Source organism: Nicotiana tomentosiformis, chromosome 7 (genome assembly GCF_000390325.3).
Source record: "Nicotiana tomentosiformis chromosome 7, ASM39032v3, whole genome shotgun sequence".
Lineage (NCBI taxonomy): Eukaryota > Viridiplantae > Streptophyta > Magnoliopsida > Solanales > Solanaceae > Nicotiana > Nicotiana tomentosiformis.
In genome coordinates this window covers 80,687,842-80,709,562 of record NC_090818.1, presented here as the reverse complement: position 1 = coordinate 80,709,562, position 21,721 = coordinate 80,687,842, and the positions used below count along the sequence as shown (strand labels likewise).

Sequence of the window (21,721 nt, the reverse complement as noted above, 5' to 3'; positions counted from 1 at the left end):
CTCCACAGGCCACAGCCAACAAAAGATGATCGCATTGCCACCAACAAGAAGATTACAAGTGCTCTAAGCACCAAACACATACACACAAAAACAGAGGGAAGTGAATGAAGGGCAGATATACCTTAGTCTATGTGGTATCACGGGACACGAATTCTTTTACTAAATATGTATGTATATATAGATAATAACCAAAATGAAAATATTGTGTATAAATATAAAAAATGACATTACTTGTCATTATAATGATTTATTCATATTTAAATGTTAATATTGGTTACGAAAAATCTTAGGCCTCATAGATAAGTATTGACATAAAGCATCGGGATTTCACTCTTGGCATTGTTGTGCGACCTTGTGAGACCAGGAGGAGCAGCAATGCGGGATCCAATTTTATTTTTTAGTTTGAAATCGAGCTCTTTAAACTTGTTATGTCCTTTTGGATAAAGTTCATCTGTTCCTCGTTACACTCATTCCATTCTACTAAAGACGACATGTATTTGTCTAGTACATCCATAAATTGCAAGTACATCACTTCCAGACTTGGCAACGCATTCAAAAAGGGAAAAAACAAAGTAAAATTGCTTTTCTGCCACCCTTTTGGTGAGTAAATGTGCATCAGAAATCTGGAAAGCAAAAGGCTTGTGGCGAAACAAATACAGCTGGGAACTCAAGCAGCACTTTCTATTTCCTCCACAGTCTAACTTCTCTATAATTTTCCCCTCACAAATGTCATGAACTCGTACATCTCATCCTTCCATCATCTAATTCAATTCAGAATCTTACTTCTCTAATAACATGTCGAACTCTATCATTCAACTTTCGCTACTACCACACTAGGGATGCTGCTCTCAGCAACAGTCTCCCTTACGAACCTGCAAAAGAAAGCAAATTTTATACCATGTCTCCATCCAACAATTGTGGATACAGAAAGACAACAGATATTAAGAGGAAGAAGAGAATACTTTTCCAACTTATCTCGAGATGATTGCAAGACGTAGACAGCAAGGATGAAGGATAGCATGACCCCTGCTTGCGTCATAGCAATAGATTAATCAAATATAATAACCAAGAAAATGTGGATGTTCTATGAACTATAATTCAACATAGAAACAGTATTTATTATGTACTGACACACTTCTATATCTCATTAAAGATTAACTACTACTATCTACAATTTTGGCTCCCAAACAAGAATAATGTCTGATGACACTACTAAGTCAGGAAACATACTAGCAACGGAACCAGCATCCATAGTGTGCTACATTTAGATGGAATTATGATGAAGCTTGCGAAAGTCAGTAGAGCACTTCAGCTAAGCATGTGTTTACCTGACCCGAAGAGAACGTAAAATCCCGAAGCCACATCTATCTCTGACTGCTCTTCCCTTAAATTAATGAAAACATATTATAAGAAAAAATAATAATAAGAATAAAATAAAAATTAAAACTGTAAGTCCTGTTTAGTGCAAATTTAAAAAGTCAATAAGATGACTTATGAGCTAGAAAAATCGCCAAAGGCATCATTAAATATATAATACAGGTAAGGACGCAATCAATTTATCAGCCTAAAAGAAGTTTATGGTTAAGCCAAAACATTTCCCTATTACAGTAGCTTATATCATCCTCATCTTTCAACGAAGAAGATAAGAGAGAAGCTTTTAGCAGCAAAAGCAGGAAAAACCCAGTATAGTGCTCAGCGATACATGTAGGAGCATTTGCAGTCTGTGTGGTTTATGCTCTTGTCGAAACAAAAATTTAAAGAACCAGCTCACCAAAAGAAAGGTAGTTGCTCTTATAAGATCAAAACCTCCAATGAAGCTGGACAATCTGTGGTTCCACCAAGCAGAACAGCTTTAACAGTAAGTTCCTTGAAGAAGATCACGGCAGACCAGTCTGTTATTTCCCATTATGCTCCCAAGATATGATACTCTCAAGTCAGTTTACTCTCAGTTTCAACACCTCTGCACTGCAACCATGCCGTTAACCACCCACACAACATCCATTAACCACCTTTTCCGTCCTCCTTTACTTCCTCCATTGTCCTGGTTGACACACTGACTTATCCAAGCTAGGACAATAATGGACTAATAAGCAATATTCAGAATGTTTCACATGGCATATGAAAAATCACATGCTTAGGATTCCCAAAAATGACAAGCTGAAAAACCAACCAACCAGCGACTCTGAAGGAAGAGTAAGTGCCTAAATTGAATCTATTTTTCATGTTGCAGGTGATTCAGAATGATCACAAAGTTGAATCTTCCAGTTCATTCATTATCAAGTGTCTGTTGACACTTATTGCGGAGAACAGGCCACATATATTATCAAAACTTTGCTAGAAAGATTAATTTAGAGGTTTAGAGGAAGTTACCATGTATATCTAGCAAGCATGTGCTTGGGCCAGTGTTGTGGATCCCAAAATTGTTTACCAATATCAGGATGAAGTTCAACATCTGTCCATAAATACATCAGAACTTTTCAGATCAGTAAAAGTATTCGTTGGAAAGCTGACAAAAGAATCTCTAGAGTTCACCATGTTTTCTGGAACATCATGATAAACCATTTATCCAATAATAGTGAATAGGAGAAATGAACAGTGAGATTCTTAAGCTTTTCTTGATGAAGGCCACTCGAGGAGTCTTCAGTACTCTTATGTATGGACAAAAGAACTCGTAATTTGTTCTTGGACCTATGTTGACTGAAGATTCTATGAAAAATGGTTAATGACTAGGTTGAAAAAAAAATTGTGAAAAGACAGCATTAAAGATAATGTGAAGGTAAAAAATTTTGCTCAGTGATGGAGCCACCAAATAGTGTGACAAACAACGTATGTCACTATGTTGGGTGTATGATTAGAACAGTAGCATTTTAATCGTCAACAAAAGATGAGTAATTTAAGTTGTACACACAATGTACCTAAGTGTTAAATGACCAACCTTTTTTTCATTTTGTGAAAAAAAAAAATTAATTAGCATATGTGGTGTTACTACTATAAACAAGAAGAGTATCATGTAAGTGTGAAGAAACCAGTGGATCAAAACAGAGTGGTATAAACTAGTAAAGCTATTAGATAAAAAAAATTCCGACAAGCTTAACAGAGTAGTCTGTCTTTTTCTTCCTTTATTATTACAATTCTTTTCCTATTGTTTAGTATGCATCGTTACACTTGGGGCCGGTGCTGGCATGGGAAGAGATTGTATCTACTAAAATTCCTGCCGATTGTAGTGCACCACCACCACCGCACCTTCCTATTGACATGCTAGAAAAGAATTTGAAAGGAAAGAACACATACAGTGATGAGGCATATTAATGACTTTAGCAGTAACGCCAAGCAAATCACCTCCAGAATACCTCTGTGATAAATGAAAAGTTCATTCATTGCATGAAACACTAAACAAAACGTGGAAATATATATTAAAGGGGAAAAGGGGTAAAAATAAAAGGAAAAATTAACAAAAAGAACATGCACCAAGATAATTGCGCGAAAAAATATATATCAGCTAAAGTAAGACCTACTTCTCTACTTAAATACAGGCCTTACCAAATGCATATCAATCATTGGAACCTCAGAACTTTTCCGATTGATCACAAAGAGCCACGGCACGTGATATTTTTCTCTTCCAACTTGGAATGATCTATAGATTGCTGACAATATTAGTAAGTATTCACGTATTTCCAGAAGTAGTTAGCAATCAGAATAACAGTCAGGATAGGCAATTGGATAGACGCTGAAACTAAACAGATGTAACATTACCAAGTTACAAAATAAATAGTCAGCGACAGCACTAGAAGAAACGTTAGCCAATACGAATTTGCAACTGATGTCGCACTCACTGAGAGAAGAAATTTAGTTTGGTTGACTATTTCAAAAGTGATAGTGAAAATACCAAATAACTAAAACGTGCTTCTGTTCGAGCTATAAAAAGCGTCATTCCTTTTTATGGTATATTGCTGACATTTGGGCGGGGGGGGGGTTAAAAGTGTGATAAGCTAGAAAAAGGAATTAACTTCCCAGCAGTAAGGAAACCATGTAAAGATGGGAAAGATGTCAGATTTGTTCATTGTCAAGAGTGACTATGTGAAGAGATGGAGCCCAAATTTCATCTCACACTAAAGCCAGCACAAACTTTCGTTCTGGCAAACCAACAAAAAGGATGTCAAGGAAGTCCTTTGTGGGAAAGCTATGATGCTCAGCTTAATAAAGGATTCTTGGCTCGTATATCAATGATAAGAGCTTCAACTTGCATTCCAAATCCTAAGAGGTGCTCATATATGGGGTATAATGATCACCATTGATTCCCTCATTATGGCAGAAATACAGGGCATCATCTCATTGTTGCAATAGTATTTGTTCATACTAAGTTAAGGTTCTCAATGCCTTGATTGCCTCATTTAAATTACCATCAAAACCTTTGGCAGAAAAACTAATCATCACATCACCTAGATATCAGCAAATATTACTTCCGTCATACCAGGCGAAGTATCCAACAAACTTCTTTCCATCTTGTATAAGTTGAAACATATATTTGAAGATCTAGTTTATCATCCATGTCTCCATGATATGATAAATACCCTAAGCAATATAGTTGTTGAGTTGTCTTAGCACATATGTAGTATGCAGCTGGAGACCCTAGTATGCAGCAAATATGTAGTTTTCCCCACTAGTGGGATTTTACCAGGTTGTTGTTGTTGTTGTTTGCAGCTGGAGACCGTACAAGAAGTAACATTAACTCTTGGAATTCATATTCTTTCCTTTCAGATATTTTTCCTGCTATATAAAGGGAGCCTTTCTTGCAAAGCTTCTTCATTTTTGGGAATGTCCATTTCTTCATTTCAAGAAAGTGAGATGTACAAATAAATAATTTGCAAAGTAAGTTAGTTGAGAACACTGCCCATGTGCCAGAAGTTTTAACCTTTTCATGTTATCTACATCAAGTAACCCTTCTTGAATGTCCAAATTTTAAGTAGTTAGCTTCGCATTAGCGGCAGCTAGACATGGAGCTAAATTTACATTGAAGTTAGTCAAGTTGAGCACCAATTGTAACGACCCGGTCGGTCGTTTTGAGAGTTATAGCCCCGATCCCCTATTAATTGTTTCCCCCGTATCTTATTCTTCTATTTTTGCGTTGCCGGGAGGGTTCGTATTGGTTTTGAAGTGAATTGAGACACTTAGTCTCTTATTGGGAAGCTTAAGTTGGAAAAATCGACCGGACGTCGACTTGACTGTAACGACCTCGGATTTGAATTTTTATGACTCTGTTAGCTACGTTAGGTGATTTTGGACTTAGGGGCGTGTCCGGATAGTGTTTTGGAGGTTCGTAGTAGATTTAGGCTTGAATTGGCAAAAGTTGGAATTTTGGCGATTTTGGTCGGCAGTGGAAATTTTGATATCGGACCTGGAATGGAATTCCGGAAGTGGGAGTAGGTTCATAGTGTCATTTTTGACTTGTGGGTAAACTTTGAGGTCATTCGGACGAGATTCGATATGTTTCGACGTCGTTTGTAGATTTGGGAAATTTCAAAGTTACTTAGACTTGAATCCGTACATAATTCGTGTTTGTGACGTTGTTCGATGTGATTTGAAGGCTAGACTAAGTTCGTATGGTGTTTTAGGATGGGTTGGTATGTTTGGTTGAGGTCCCGGGAGCCTTGGGTGAGTTTCGGGTGCTTAACGGGTTGATTTGGACTTAGGTGAAACTGCTGATATTGATGTATCTAGTGTCACCGCACCTACGCACTTTGGGCCGCAGGTGCGGAGCCGTAGAAGCGGCTATGGAACCGTAGAAGCGGAAATGGGAAGGAGGTCTAGGATCGCAGGTGCGAGTGTTGTTCCGCATCTGCGATGCCTGCGGGTGCGAGTGAAGGAACCGCAAGAGCGGTCTGGGACTGCAGAAGCGGACAAAGGTCCGCAGGTGCGACCTCTTGATCGTAGATGCGGACAAGGTACTTTAAGTGAAAAGCCGCACCTGCGATGGGAATATCGAAGGTGTAGAACTGCAGATGCAATCCTTGGCCCGCTGGTGCGATAATCGCTGGGCAAAAAAAGGCAGATTCGAGGGTTGAAATTTCATAACACAAAATTTGATTGAGAGCTCGGAGGAAGGCGATTTTTCGAGAGTTTTTCAGAGGAAATCAGTGGGTAACGATTCCTAATCCTATTTTGATCATATGTCATTAATCCATAGTTGTTTTCTTCATTAAATTAAGGAATTTGAGTGAGGAAATTGGGGAATTGGGGGAAAAGTTCCCAACCAAAAATCTGAGTTTTGAGTGGGAATTAGGCGTCGGTTTTGGATGATTTTTGTACGAGTGAACTCGTGAGTGAATGGGTGTTCTTATCTGGTAACTTTTACCCGATTCCGAGACGTGGGCCCGGGGAGGCTTTTGAGCAATTTTTTTCCAATTTCCTTGCTTTAGCTTTGATTTCGTTCGTTAGATTAGCTCTTGTAGTTGTATTTATGTTATGTAATTGGTTTTGATTAGATCCGGGCCACTCAGAATTGGATACTCGTGGCAAGAGCGTGATTTCGGATTGATTAGAGCTTGGTTCGAGGTAAGTGGCTTGCCTGACCTTGCGTGGGGAACTCCCCTTAAGATTTGGTACTGTTTGATATGTGAGCGCCGTGTACATGAGGTGACGAGTACGTACACGGGCTATTTGTTGTAAAAACTCCGTTTTTCACTAAGTCATAACTTGTTTTCTCCTTATTTGAAACACACTAGCATATGGAACTATCCTGTTTAGACTAGAATAACATGCCTACTTGTTTAACTGCCTATTTGAACTATGTGCAGCATGTTTAGTGAAATTTCCTGCTTTCCTTGACTTGAACTTAGTCTAAACTGTAGGATTTCTAGCTGTAACTGTTATTTCGGTTGGTTGCGCTGCATATTTACTTTGGGACTACGGAACGGTATTTCGGGAGATCCCATGTACTGCATATTTACTTTGGGACTACAACGGTATTCCGGGAGATCCCCCAGCACATTTACGTTTGGGACTACGAGACGGTATCTCGGGAGATCCCCTGTTGTTATCACTGTGTTCTGAGCTGTTGTCTTTCATTGATTCTATTCCTGTTAGATTTCCGTATTTATTTATTGCGATATTTCATTCAGTCTTATTTCATTATATTTATACCAGTAAGGCCCTGATCTGATCTCGTCACTACTCGACCGATGTTAGGCTTGGCACTTACTGGGTACCGTTGTGGCTTACTCACGCCCTTTCCTGCACATGTTTTTCGTGTGCAGATCCAGATTCATCTTACCAGCCTCATCACTAGTTGCAGTCGCTGCTGCTTATTGGAGATTTCAAGATACATCTGCTCGCGCCCGCAGATCCTCGGAGTCCCCCTCTATCCACCACCCCCCCTCCCCCATGTTCATTTTTGCCTTCTTTCTATAGAAATGATGTACAGAACGGTTAAGACTTCTTAGTAGTTTGTGACTTGCGGGTTTCCGGGTTTTGGGAATGTTTTCGTACATTTTTCAGAGGTGATAATTGTATATGCCGAGTGGCATTCAGTTGCTTATTAAATATTTGTTACTGTTAGTAGTTAATGTTCATGCTTTTGTTTCATTTCCGCAAAGTACGGCTTACCTAGTCGTAGAGACTAGGTGCCGTCACGACGATTCACGGAGGGAGAAATTGGGTCGTGACAAGTTGGTATCAGAGCTCTAGGTTCATAGGAGTCGTGAGTCAAAAGCCGGTTTATTAGAGTCTCGCGGATCGGTACGGAAACGTCTGTACTTATCTTCGGGAGGCTATGGAACTGTTAGGAACAAACATACTTCTTTGATTTCTTTGTCGTGCGAGTTATTGGCATCAAATTCTAAAAATTCTCTATTTTATTCTTTCTCACAGATGGTGAGGACCCGTACCGGAGGATCTGACGACCAGGCACCCGCGCCCCCTGCTAGAGCCGCCAGAGGCTGGAGCCGGGGTAGAGTACAGCCACGCGGTGCAGCCAGAGCACCCGCGCGAGCTGCGACGGAGGAGCCCCCAGCAGTTCCAGCTGGAGGGGAGGCACCGGAGGTTCCTATTGCTGCACCAGCCCTCCAAGAGACTCTAGCCCAGTTTATGAGCATGTTCAGCACCTTAGCTTAGGCTGGATTGATTCCGTTCGCTCCCGCCATATCTCAGGCCGGGGAGGGGCACAGACTCCCGCAGCCCACACTCCTGAGCAGAGGGTCCAGGTTGATCAGGCCCCAGAGTTCATTCCTATGCCGCCGGTAGCCCGGTTCAGCATGAGACTAGGACGGCCGCTTCTGATGCGGAGCAGCTCAGACTTGAGAGGTACCAGAAGTACCATCCACCTACCTTCAGCGGATTGGCTACAGATGATGCTCAGGGTTTTTCTGGAGGAGTGTCATCATATTCTCCATACTATGGGCGTAGCGGAGATGAGTGGGGTTTCTTTACCACTTTCCAGCTTAGAGGAGCAGCCTATCAGTGGTGGCGTGCTTATCAGTTGAGTAGTCCATATGAGGTAGCTTCACTTGCATGGACTCAGTTCTCGGACATATTTTTGAGAGAAGAGTATGTCCCTCAGAGCTTCAGGGACTCATGGCGCGTGGAGTTTGAGCAGTTGCGCCAGGGTGCTATGACTGTGTCAGAGTATGCAGTCCGCTTCAGTGATTTGGCCCGACATGCACCGACCTTGGTTGCCACAGTTCGAGAGAGGGTTCGACGATTTATTGAGGGACTCCACCCCAGTATCAAGATTAGTATAGTGGGAGTTGGAGATGGATATTCCTTACTAGCAGGTTGTGAGTATTGCTAGGAGATTGGAGGGCATGCTTGCCCGGGACCGAGAGGAGAGAGAGGCCAAGAGATCTCGAGAGACTGGTTCTTATTCTGGAGCTCGTGCCCCAGCAGCTCGCAATGGTAGGGGTTATGTGGGTCGCCCCGTTCATTCAGCTCTTCCAGCTGCCAGTGGTGTTCCATCCCCTTCAAGGCCCCAGGAGCCTTATTATGCACCGCTAGTATCTAGTGTGCCTCCTGCTCGGGGTGCTTTTAGCGGCCAGTCCAGCAGACCTGGCCCGAGTCAGTCGCAGCAGCCACGCCCTCCGAGGGGTTGCTTTGAGTGTGGAGACACCCGCCATATGGTGAGAGATTGCCCCGGACTTAGGAGGGTTGCACCTCCACAGACTTCTCAGCCACCACGTGCGCCACCGGATTCTCAGGCTATGATTCCAGTACCAGCTACCGCCCCACCTGCTCAGCCAGCTCGAGGTGGAGGTCGGGGAGGTCGAGGTCGCCCTAAAGGGGGAGGCCAGGCCAGGTATTATGCTCTTCCGGCTCGTACAGAGGCAGTTGCTTCCGACTCTGTCATTACAGGTATTGTTCCAGTCCGTCATAGAGATGCGTCGGTATTATTTGACCCAAGCTCTACGTATTCATGTGTCCTCTTATTTTGCCCCACATTTGGGCGTATCTCAGGATTTTTTGAGTTTTCCTGTTTATGTGTCTACTCCTGTGGGAGATTCTCTTGTTGTGGACCGCGTGTATCGGTCGTGTTTGATTGCTCTTAGTGGTTTTGAGACCAGAGCCGACTTATTATTACTCAGCATGGTAGATTTTGATATTATCTTGGGCATGGACTGGTTGTCGCCCCATTATGCTATTCTTGATTGTCACGCTAAGATCGTGACGCTGGCTATGCCAGGCTTACCGCGATTAGAGTGGAGAGGTACCTTAGAGTATACTCCCCGCAGAGTTATTTCATTTCTTAAGGCTCAACGAATGGTTAAGAAGGGGTGCGACACGTATTTAGCTTATGTGAGAGATGTCGGTATTGATACCCCTACAGTTGAGTCAGTTCTAGTAGTGAGGGATTTTTTAGATGTGTTTCCAGCTGATCTTCTGGGCATGCCGCCCGATAGAGATATTGATTTCGGCATTGATTTGTTGTCGGGCACTCAGCCCATCTCTATTCCTCCATACCGTATGGCTCCTCTTGCGATTGAAGGAGTTGAAGGAGCAATTGCAAGAATTGCTTGATAAGGGCTTCATTCGACCCAGTGTGTCACCTTGGGGTGCTCCTGTCTTGTTTGTGAAGAAAAAGGATGGTTCTATGCGGATGTGTATTGATTACCGCCAGTTGAACAAAGTCACAGTGAAGAACAGGTATCCATTGCCTCGTATTGATGACTTATTTGATCAGTTACAGAGTGCCAGAGTGTTCTCCAAGATTGACTTACGTTCAGGCTATCATCAGTTAAAGATTCGGGAGCCAGATATCCCGAAGACTGCCTTCAAGACTCGGTATGGTCATTACGAGTTCCTTGTGATGTCTTTTGGGCTGACCAATGCCCCAGCAGCAATTATGCACTTGATGCAGAGTGTATTCCGACCCTATCTTGACTCATTCGTCATTGTGTTTATTGACGGCATTCTGGTGTACTCCCAGACTCGGGAGGATCATGAGCAGCACCTGAGGACTGTGCTTCATACTTTGAGAGAAAAGAAGTTGTATGCAAAATTTTCTAAGTGTGAGTTCTGGCTTGATTCAGTGGCATTCTTGGGCCACGTAGTATCTAGTGATGGGATCAAGGTAGATCCGAAGAAGGTGGAGGCAGTGCAGAGTTGGCCTAGACCATCATCAGCTACGGAGATCCGCAGTTTCCTTGGTTTGGCAGGATATTACCGTCGCTTTATAGAGGGATTTTCATCTATTGCAGCACCCATGACCAGGCTGACCCAGAAGGGTGCTCCGTTTAGGTGGACGGAAGAGTGTGAGGAGAGCTTTCAGAAGCTCAAGACAGCTTTGACTACAGCCCCAATATTGGTATTGCCTTCAGGTTCGGGGTCTTATATAGTTTATTGTGATGCGTCGCGAGTTGGCCTCGACGAGGTGTTGATGCAGGACCGTAGGGTGATTGCCTACGCGTCCAGACATCTGAAGGTGCATGAAAAGAACTATCCTGTCCACGACCTTGAGCTAGCAGCTATTGTTCATGCCTTGAAGATTTGGAGGCACTATTTGTACGGTGTTCCTTGTGAGATCTACACTGATCACCGGAGTTTGCAGCATCTGTTCAAGCAGAAGAATCTTAATTTGCGTCAGAGGTGGTGGTTAGAGCTGCTTAAGGATTATGACATTACCATTTTGTACCATCCCGGGAAGGCCAATGTGGTGGCCGATGCTTTGAGTCGTCGGGCAGAGAGTTTGGGGAGTTTAGCATATCTACCAGCAGCAGAGAGGCCTATGACATTGGATGTTCAGGCCTTAGTCAGCCAGTTTGTGAGATTGGATATTTCTGAGCCAAGTCGAGTATTGGCTTGTGTGGTCTCTCGGTCTTCTCTTTATGATCGTATCAGGGAGCGTCAGTATGATGACCCCCATCTGCTTGTCCTTAAGGACATGGTCCAGCACAGTGATGCTAAGGAGGTCACTATTGGGGATGATGGTGCATTGAGGATGCAGGGCATGTTATGTGTGCCCAATGTGGACGGTTTGCGTAAGTTGATTCTCCAGGAGGCTCACAGCTCACGGTACTCCATTCATCCGGGTGCCGCGAAGATGTATCAGGACCTGAGGCAGCATTATTGGTGGAGGAGGTTGAAGAAGGACATAGTAGAGTATGTGGCTAGATGTCTAAATTGCCGGCAGGTGAAGTATGAGCATCAGCGACCGGGTGGGTTGCTTCAGAAGATAGAGATTTCGGAGTGGAAATGGGAGTGGATCGCTATGGACTTCGTTGTTGGACTCCCACGGACTCATCGGAAGTTTGATGCAGTTTAGGTGATTGTGGACAGGTTGACCAAGTCAGCTCATTTCATTCCTGTGATGACTACCTATTCTTCCGAACAGCTGGCTCGAATTTACATTCGTGAGATTGTCAAACTTCATGGCGTACCGGTATCTATCATCTCTGACCGGGGCACGCAGTTTACATCACGGTTTTGGAGAGCCGTACAGCAGGAGTTGGGTACTCGGGTGAAGTTGAGCACAGCTTTTCACCCTCAGACGGACGGGCAGTCCGAGCGCACTATTCAGATTCTTGAGGATATGCTCCGTGCGTGTGTGATGGATTTTGGAGGTTCTTGGGATCAGTTCTTGCCACTTGCAGAGTTTGCCTACAACAACAGTTATCAGTCCAGCATTCAGATGGCACCGTATGAGGCTCTATATGGTAGGCGGTGTCGGTCCCCAGTGGGTTGGTTCGAGCCGGGCGAGGCCCGATTGTTGGGTACAGACTTGGTCCAGGATGCCCTGGATAAGGTGAAGGTGATTCAGGATAGACTTCGCACAGCCCAGTCCAGACAGAAGAGTTATGCGGACCGGAAGGTTCGCGATTTAGCATTTATGGTTGGAGAGCGGGTCTTGCTTCGGGTATTGCCTATGAAGGGCGTCATGAGGTTCGGAAAGAAGGGCAAGCTGGGCCCGAGGTACATCGGGCCTTTTGAAATATTGCGGCGTGTTGGGGAGGTTGCTTATGAGATTGCTCTACCTCCCAGCCTAGCAGGGGTTCATCCGGTATTCCACGTTTCGATGCTCCAGAAGTATCACGGTGATCTGACTCATATAATGGATTTCAGCTCAGTCCAGTTGGACGAGGATCTATCTTATGTTGAGGAGCCAGTGGCTATCTAGGACAGGCAGGTCAGAAAACGAAGGTCAAAGAACATTGCTTCAGTAAAGGTCCAGTGGAGGGGTCAGCCGGTCGAGGAGGCGACTTGGGAGACCGAGCGGGATATGCGCAGCCGTTATCCTCATCTTTTCACAGCTTCAGGTATGTCTTTATGCTCGTTCGAGGACGAACGATTGTTTTTTGAGGGGAAGGATGTAACGACCCAGCCGGTCGTTTTGAGAGTTATAGCCCCGATCCCCTATTAATTGTTTCCCCCGTATCTTAATCTGCTATTTTTGCGTTGCCGGGAGGATTCGTATTGGTTTTGAAGTAAATTGAGACACTTAGTTTCTTATTGGGAAGCTTAAGTTGGAAAAGTCGACCGGACGTCGACTTGTGTGTAACGACCTCGGATTTGAATTTTTATGACTCCGTTAGGTGATTTTGGACTTAGGGGCGTGTCCGGATAGTGTTTTGGAGGTCCATAGTAGATTTAGGCTTGAATTGGCGAAAGTTGAAATTTTGGCTATTTTGGTCGGCAGTGAAAATTTTGATATCGGACCCGGAATGGAATTCTAGAATTGGGAGTAGGTTCGTAGTGTCATTTTTGACTTGTGGGTAAAATTTAAGGTCATTCGGACGAGATTTGATATGTTTCGACGTCGTTTGTAGATTTGGGAAATTTCAAAGTTCCTTAGGCTTGAATCCGTGCATAATTCGTGTTTGTGATGTTGTTCGATGTGATTTGAAGGCTCGACTAAGTTTGTATGGTGTTTTAGGATTGGTTGGTATGTTTGGTTGAGGTCCCAGGGGCCTCGGGTGAGTTTCGGGTGCTTAACGAGTTGATTTGGACTTAGGTGAAACTGCTGATGTTGCTGTATCTGGTGTCACCGCACCTGCGCACTTTGGGCCGCAGGTGCGGAGTCGCAGAAGCGGCTATGGAACCGCAGAAGCGAAAATGGGAAGGAGGTTTGGGATCGCAGGTGCGAGGGGTGTTCCGCATCTGCGATGTCCGCAGGTGCGAGTGAAGGAACCGCAAGAGCGGTCTGGGACCGCAGAAGCGGACAAAAGGTCCGCAGGTGCGCACACGCAGGTGCGACCTCTTGATCGCAGATGCGGACGAGGTACTTTAAGTGAAAAGCCGCACCTGCGATGGGAATTCCGCAGGTGCGGAACCGCAGATGCGATCCTTGGCCCGCAGGTGCGATAATCGCTGGGCAGAAAAGGGCAGATTCGAGGGTTGAAATTTCATAACACAAAATTTGATTGAGAGCTCGGAGGAAGGCGATTTTTCGAGAGTTTTTAAGAGGAAATCAGTGGGTAACGATTCCTAATCCTATTTTGATCATATGTCATTAATCCATAGTTGTTTTCTTCATTAAATTAAGGAATTTGAGTGAGGAAATTGGGGAATTGGGGGAAAAGTTCCCCAACCAAAAATCTGAGTTTTGAGTGGGAATTAGGTGTCGGTTTTGAATGATTTTTGTACGAGTGAACTCATGAGTGAATGGGTGTTCTTATCTAGTAACGTTTACCCGATTCTGAGACGTGGGCCCGGGGAGGCTTTTGAGCAATTTTTTTCCAATTTCCTAGCTTTAGCTTTGATTTCGTTCGTTAGATTAGCTCTTGTAGTTGTATTTATGTTATGTAATTGGTTTTGATTAGATCCGGGCCACTCGGAGTTGGATACTCGTGGCAAGAGCGTGATTTCGGATTGATTAGAGCTTGGTTCGAGGTAAGTGGCTTGCCTAACCTTGCGTGGGGGAACTCCCCTTAAGATTTGGTACTGTTTGATATGTGAGCGCCGTGTACGTGAAGTGACGAGTACGTACACGGGCTATTTGTTGTAAAAACTCCGTTTTTCACTAAGTCATAACTTGTTTTCTCTTTATTTGAAACACACTAGCATATGGAACTATCATGTTTAGACTAGAATAGCATGCCTACTTGTTTAACTGCCTATTTGAACTCTGTGCAGCATGTTTAGTGAAATTTCCTGCTTTCCTTGACTTGAACTTAGTCTAAACTGTAGGATTTCTTGCTGTAACTGTTATTTCGGTTGGTTGCGCTGTATATTTACTTTGGGACTACGGAATGGTATTCCGGGAGATCCCTTGTACTGCATATTTACTTTGGGACTACGGAACGGTATTCCGGCAGATCCCCCTGCTCAGCATATTTATTTTGGGACTACAGAATGGTATTCCGGGAGATCCCCCTGCACATTTACGTTTGGGACTACGAGACGGTATCTCGGGAGATCCCCTGTTGTTATCACTGTGTTCTGAGCTGTTGTCTTTCATTGATTCTATTCCTGTTAGATTTCCGTATTTATTTTTACTGCGATATTTCATTCAGTCTTATTTCATTATATTTATACGAGTAGGGCCCTGACCCGATCTCTTCACTACTCGACCGATGTTAGACTTGGCACTTACTGGGTACCGTTGTGGTGTACTCACGCCCTTTACTGCACATGTTTTTCGTGTGCAGATCCAGGTTCATCTTACCAGCCTCATCACTAGTTGCAGTCGCTGCTGCTTATTGGAGACTTCAAGGTACATCTGCTGGCGTCCGCAGATCCTCGGAGTCCCCCTCTACCCCCCTCCCCCCTATGTTCATTTTTGCTTTCTTTCTATAGAAATGATGTATGGAACGGTTAAGACTTCTTAGTAGCCTGTGACTTGCGGGTTTTCGGGTTTTGGGAATGTTTTCGTACATTTTTCAGAGGTGATAATTATATTTGTCGAGTGGCATTCAGTTGCTTATTAGATATTTGTTATTGTTAGTAGTTAATGTTTATACTTTTGTTTCATTTCCGCAAAGTGTTGACTTACCTAGTCGTAGAGACTAGGTGCCGTCACGACGGTTCACGGAGGGAGAAATTGGGTCGTGACACCAATGGACAAGGTTGCTTGGGTTAGGCTACATGATAGCTAAAATTTGTAGCTATATTCCTAGCCAATACAAGAGTATCACATCAGTAAATATAACAATCAAGAAAGGGTACACAGATTATTCGGTCCTAAGGCAGTGTGCAAAGAATACTATTTGAAGTAGGATAACATCAGCTAGATTTGAAATATTATTGGGGAAAGGTAATTGAGACCTTTACACCCTAACTCTGTATAATCTCTTACCAAAGATTATGTCACCATCTTGAAATCATCATCCATTTGCATTATGGCATGTCGTATCTTGCACAGGGACATGGTATTCCCCTACTTGGACTGGAATAGACATGGTAAGAAAATGACCGACAGTCAAGTTTTTTTTTATAACCGGGGTGTTTGGGCCAGCTCGCTCACACCTCGACTAATTCCACAAGATACTTGTCCACCTCGCACCAGCAACAGGTACCAGATACCAGGTTAAGTTGCGCGGACTCTTCGATTTTGGTGCCGTCCCCGTCCCGAGATAGGGACGGGATACGTCCCGGATTCGGTCAACTGACTTCGGACACTTTGACCGGAGTCCATCGACAAATTTGGAAGAAAAATTGAGATTTTGATTTCTCAAAATCAAAAATAAAACAGATTTAGGAGAATGAAAGAATAATGTCCATCTTGGAGAATGAAAGATTGAATTCTACAATATTTATGTAAGTTTTTCACAGAATATCTCTCAAAATTTACAATATTTTTATAGCTTTATTTTTTATTAGCCGAATCCCCGCACCCGTATCCATATCCGGATCCGCACCCCGGAATCTTAAAATTTAGATTTTGCTGAATCTGATACTCGGATCCGTCCCCGTATCGGATACCCGCACCCGAGTCCAAGCAACTTAGATACCAGACAACTTTATCCACTAAGGCTTGGATAGATGAGAAGTCACCTAGTATTTTTTTGACTCTGCTAGGATTTAAACTTGAGACCTCATGGTTCTCACCGACTTCATTGACCACTAGGCCACATACTTGGGTGTTGACCGACGGTCAAGCTTTTAGACCAGAATGGCGACCCTAGTTAACTGGAAGTGTCACCAAAGTGAGCAAGTATGCCAGGTTTCGATTCAATATTGGTCAATATTGGCAACTGAGAGAGTTGTCTTGGCTAAAGACACCTTCCTAGATAAATCTAGAACACGCAAGCCTTAACAATGTACAAAACAAAACCAATCACCTCAAAGTAAACTAGCAATTTAACCCAAAAAGACATGCTCCTAGTCAGTGTTTTTAGAAACCAAAAACACAAGAAGTGGCAAGGTTCATGGGGCTTGAAGCAAAAAGCGAGAGGTGAACCACACAATTTACGGATCATTTAAACTACTAAACATTTATGAATTTAGCACTATAATGATCAAATTGTAATTAAAATAATCATCCGCGTTCAATTATATCACTGATATAAATATAATGCCTCAATGTTGAGACTCAAAGTAGCGATTGCTTCTCGTTTGGACACTTTGCACGTCATTATTCGAAGCGCACGACTTCACCTATGAAGCGACCTATGTTACTCGGACTCTCCAAAAGTGATCCCGTGTCGGATCCTCCAAAAATACACTAAATTTGGAGGATTCGACACGCACCCAACAATATTTTTGAAGAGTCCGAGTAACATAGGAAGCGACAACCTAAGTTGCTCGGACTCGGGTGCGGGTATCCGATACGGGAACGGATCCGGGTATCGAATTCGATAAAATCTAAATTTTAAGATTCGGGGGTGCCGATCCGGATATGGATACGGGTGCGGGGATTCGGCTAATAAAAAATAGAACTATAAAAATATTGTAAATTTTGAGAGATATTTTGTGAAAAACTTACATGAATATTGTAGAATTCAATCTTTCATTTTCCAATATGGACATTATTCTTTCATTCTCCTAAATCTGTTTTATTTTTTATTACGAGAAATCAAAATCTCAATTTTTCTCCCAAATTTGTCGATGGACTCCGGTCAAAGTGTATGAAGTCAGTTGACCGAATTCGGGACGTATCCCGCTCCCGTCCCCGTCTCGTATCAGGACGGGGACGGCACCAAAATCGAAGAGTCCGCGCAACTTAGGCGACAACCCCTCGCTTCACATCACTTCATCGCTTTAAGTTACGAAGCGATGGCTTTTAACAACACTGCTCCTAACCTAGCTATACTAGTAAGGGTAAATTCAATGTGTGTTCATAGAGCCCACACCAACCATTTCAGACGGTAACATGAATGTGGAAGTTTCACATCACCATAATAAACTTCTAGGGCATGATAAGCAGACCGAATTGACACAAAAAAAAAAGAAAAGAAAAGGGAAGATTTGTGTTTCATGAAGCTCACATCTTGTACGGATCAGCTCCATTGTAACCAGTTGGTTTTGGAATCGGTATCAACACCTACACCAACAAATACAACCCCGAAAATATCCCATAAGCACTAACTAAGGAAATCAGCAATAAAATCCCAAAATATTAACAACCGCATGAAGCATAAAGTAAACAAATTTGAGGGTAAAAATGAAAATTACCTCACGATTAACCCCAAAAATGGGACAGTGTTTTCCAATCATATCATGCCAAACAGTCCTTGACTGCAATTAATAAACAGATATAAAAACAAATTAAACTCTACATGATATGTATGTAAAGAGAAGATATAAAATGAGAGAATTAAGGGTTGTAATTTACAGAGTGGTATTGACCCATCTTGCTCATTGGAACGATGTCACCGGGGCGGTAGGCCACGCAAGTGGAAACCATTGAAATCAGTAGAAATACAACAATAAGGGAGTCTACTCCATGGTCAATCCCCATTTTTGTTGTAAAATAACTACGGCCAGATAAGGACTGCAATATGAGTTTACTCGAGGAATTGCTAAGATTCAGATGAACGATGCATACCCGCAGCTGTTCTAAAAGTTTGTGTGTTATAATGCTTCGAATTTTTTGTTGCCAAGTACGCCTTCATTTGGTAAAATATGTCGCATTTGATTTATAAGTGGTGCTTATGTCAATTGCGATTTATAATTTAGAAGTCCATTTAAATTGGCATCATATTTATCAATTGTCGAGGCCAAAAATATTTTTTTTAATCAAAAAAGTACTTTTTAAAAAAATTTAAGATATTTTGCCAAGACAAAGAAGTGATTTTGAGCACCAACAGAAACAGATTTTCAAGCTACAAATTCTAGCTTCTTCCAAAAAGTAGAAGCAAAAAGTTATTTTTTTAAGATAAAAATATCCTTATCAAAAATTTATATCTTTTAAATTATTCGTCAGAAATTTAACTTTTCTATTTTTTTAGTTTCTACCATTCATTTCTTCATTTTTCTGATTTTCATTGCTTTTTATTGTTCTCTTTTTTTTATATAGTCTTTCTACTATAAAGTAGATCTTTTATTTTATATAGGATTTATGAAGTAGATTTATAATTTATACTGAACGATGTATATTGATATGTTTGAATCATCTATATACCCAATATTATTTCTTTGGATAATAATAATTTATATTGATTAAAATCTTTAATGTATATCTTTACTTTATGTTTTACAAATTCAATTCTCTTTCAAATAGTACTAATTATAAATTGAACATTTATTGTCCTTGTTCGTAATTTAATTCTCAAAATTATTTTTTGGAAAGATTGGCCAAATATAATTTGCTTATAAAATATAGCAAAAACAAGTTGTAAAATAAATTGGCCAAACACAAATTACTATTGTCCAGAAAATACTTTTTTCGAGAAGTACTTTTGAACAAAAGTACTTTTCAAAATAAGTAGTTTTGGCAGCTTGGCCAGACAGGCTCTTAGTCTCATTTACATTGCGACTTAGGTGCCGAATTCAAAAAAATATGCTAAAGATTAAATAGCAAGATATGATATGCAGTATGGCCCAACAAAAAAATTCATACAAATTTTTAACGACCAGGCCGATCGTTTTGTGTATTTTAACCCGGTTCCCTTATTTGATGTTCCCCGTATGTGCATTTGATGTCTGGTGATTTTCGGGGATGGTTGGAATTAGTTTCGGGAAGGTTATGCAATGAATTGAGTCTCATTTTGGAAGCTTAAGTTATAAGAGTTGACTAAGGTTGACTTTTGTGTAAACGATCCCGGATTCGTATTTTGATGGTTTCAATATATTTGTATGATGATTTTGGACTTAGGCGTATCGGATTTGGATTTGGAGGTTCCGAGGTGGATTTGGCTCTAATTATCAAAAGTTAAAAATTTGAAGGTTTGGAAAGTTCATAAGTTTGATCGGGAGTTGACTTTGATAATATCAGACACAGATTTTGATTTTGAAAGTTGGAATAGGTTCGTTTTTTTCATTTAGGACTTGTGTGCAAAGTTTGGGTTCATTCCGGGTTGGTTAGGATTGAATCAGACGCTTGGTTTGAAGTTGGAAGTTTATGAACTTAAGAGATTGATCTTGATCGACGATTTTTAGTTTTGATATTAATTCCAGTGTTTTGAGTCTTTGAATAGGTTTGGGGGGAGTATTAGAACTTATTGGTATGATTGTACGGGGTCCTGGGGGAGGGGGGAGGGAGACTCGGATGTTTCAAATGAGTTCCAGACCATTCTGAGTTTGGTTGGCAGTTAGATTCTGGTGTTTTCGCACATGCGAGGTTTGGAGCGCAGGTGCGAATCTGTAGATGTGGACAGGTGAGCGCAAAAGCGGAGTTTTTGGCACAGAAGCAGTCACGCACATGTGAGGTTGTTCCGCAGGTGCAGACTTTTTGGCGCAGAAGCAGTCACGCGCGAGGCTGTTCTATAGGTGCGATTTTGTAGAAGCGAAATTTTGCAGATGCCTTAAGTAAGAAGACGGAGAGTATGGGGAGTTTATCATTCATTCCAGTTGGGGAGAGGCTGTTAGCTAGGGATGTTCAGGCATTGGCCAATATGTTGGTGAGATTGGATATTTCAGAGCCAAGTAGAGTTCTTGGTTGTGTTGTATCTCGGTCGTCCTTATTTGAGTGCATTAAGATGCGTCAGTATGATGATCCCCACTTTCTTGTCCTTAAGGACACAGTGCAGCACAGTGATGCTAAGGAGGTGGTTATTGGTGATGATGGGGTATTGAGCCTTCAGGGTCGGATCTGTGTTCCTAATGTGAATGGCTTGAGAGAGTTGATTCTTGAGCAGGCTCATAGTTTACGGTATTTCATTCACCTAAGTGCTACAAAGATATATCGTGATTTGAAGCAGTATATTAGTGGAGAAGGATGAAGAAGGACATTGTTGGGCATGTTGCACAATGTTTGAATTGTTAGCAGGTTAAGTATGAGCATTAGAGACCGGGAGGTTTGCTTCAGAAGATTGATATACCGGAGTAGAAATGGGAGCGTATCATTATGGACTTCGTGGTAGGGTTGTCACGGACTTTGAGGAAGTTTGATGCCATTTGGGTCATTGTTTATCGGTTGACCAAATCGACGCATTTCACTCCGATCGCGACTTCCTACACTTCAGAGCAGTTGGCTAAGATCTACATCTGGGAGATTGTTCACTTGCATGGTGTACTTGTTTCTATCATCTCGGATCGTGGCACTCGATTTATATCGCATTTCTAGAGGGCTGTTTAGGTCGACTTGGGTGTGCAGGTTAAGTTGAGTACACTATTTCATCCTCAGACAGATAGGTAGTCCAAGCGGACCATTCGGATCTTGAAGGATATATTGAGGGCCTGTATTATTGATTTTGGAGGCCGATGGGATCAATTTTACTGTTAGCGGAGTTTGCATATAATAACAGCTACCAGTCTAGTATCGAGATGGCTCCATATGAGGCCCTATAAGGGAGGCGATGTCGTTCTCCGATATCACGACCCAAAATCCATCTAGTCGTGATGACACCTAACCCCAACATGCTTGGTAAGCCAAACATAGAATAATGTAACTCAAGTGAAAGATCATTATTAACAAGGAATAAAATAGCTGAATTCCATACAACATTCCAGGGATTGGTAGTACAAGTCATGAATCGCTAAGATTTAGATTTACAAAGCTGGTACAAAGAATGAATACAATATTTGTTTGAATATACATAAAAAGAAGTTCAATCCTGAGCTACCAAGAACAAGTGGTCGCAATATCCGAAATGCAAGTACATCTTCAATATTAGCCTCCATCATTCACAACAGCTCGGCAGGTGCAGAAGCGTAGTATGAGTACAACCAACCCCATGTACTCAATAAATATCCTGAC

At 42.2% G+C, this 21,721-nt stretch overlaps 1 protein-coding gene across 1 annotated transcript; it reads right to left on the bottom strand.

The window, feature by feature from the left end:
* Window positions 1-551: 551 nt before the first annotated feature.
* LOC104100248 (uncharacterized) lies at window positions 552-18,475 on the bottom strand. Its single transcript, XM_009607436.4, has 9 exons — window positions 18,197-18,475; window positions 18,037-18,099; window positions 17,850-17,905; window positions 3,541-3,634; window positions 3,292-3,352; window positions 2,371-2,452; window positions 1,329-1,384; window positions 963-1,026; window positions 552-872 (listed from the first exon to the last, which is right to left on the bottom strand). The coding sequence occupies exons 1-9, from the start codon at window positions 18,320-18,322 to the stop codon at window positions 809-811; spliced, it is 666 nt and encodes a 221-aa protein (XP_009605731.1). The 5' UTR covers window positions 18,323-18,475; the 3' UTR covers window positions 552-808.
* Window positions 18,476-21,721: the final 3,246 nt, after the last annotated feature.

Coding starts and splice junctions, on each gene's coding strand:
- LOC104100248 (XM_009607436.4), bottom strand. CDS start 18,322: ATGGGGATTGACCATGGAGTAGACTCCCTTATTGTTGTATTTCTACTG. Junction 17,906..18,036: donor TTTTTGGGGTTAATCGTGAG/GTAATTTTCATT, acceptor TTGTTGGTGTAG/GTGTTGATACCGATTCCAAA. Junction 1,027..1,328: donor TTACGTTCTCTTCGGGTCAG/GTAAACACATGC, acceptor TGACGCAAGCAG/GGGTCATGCTATCCTTCATC.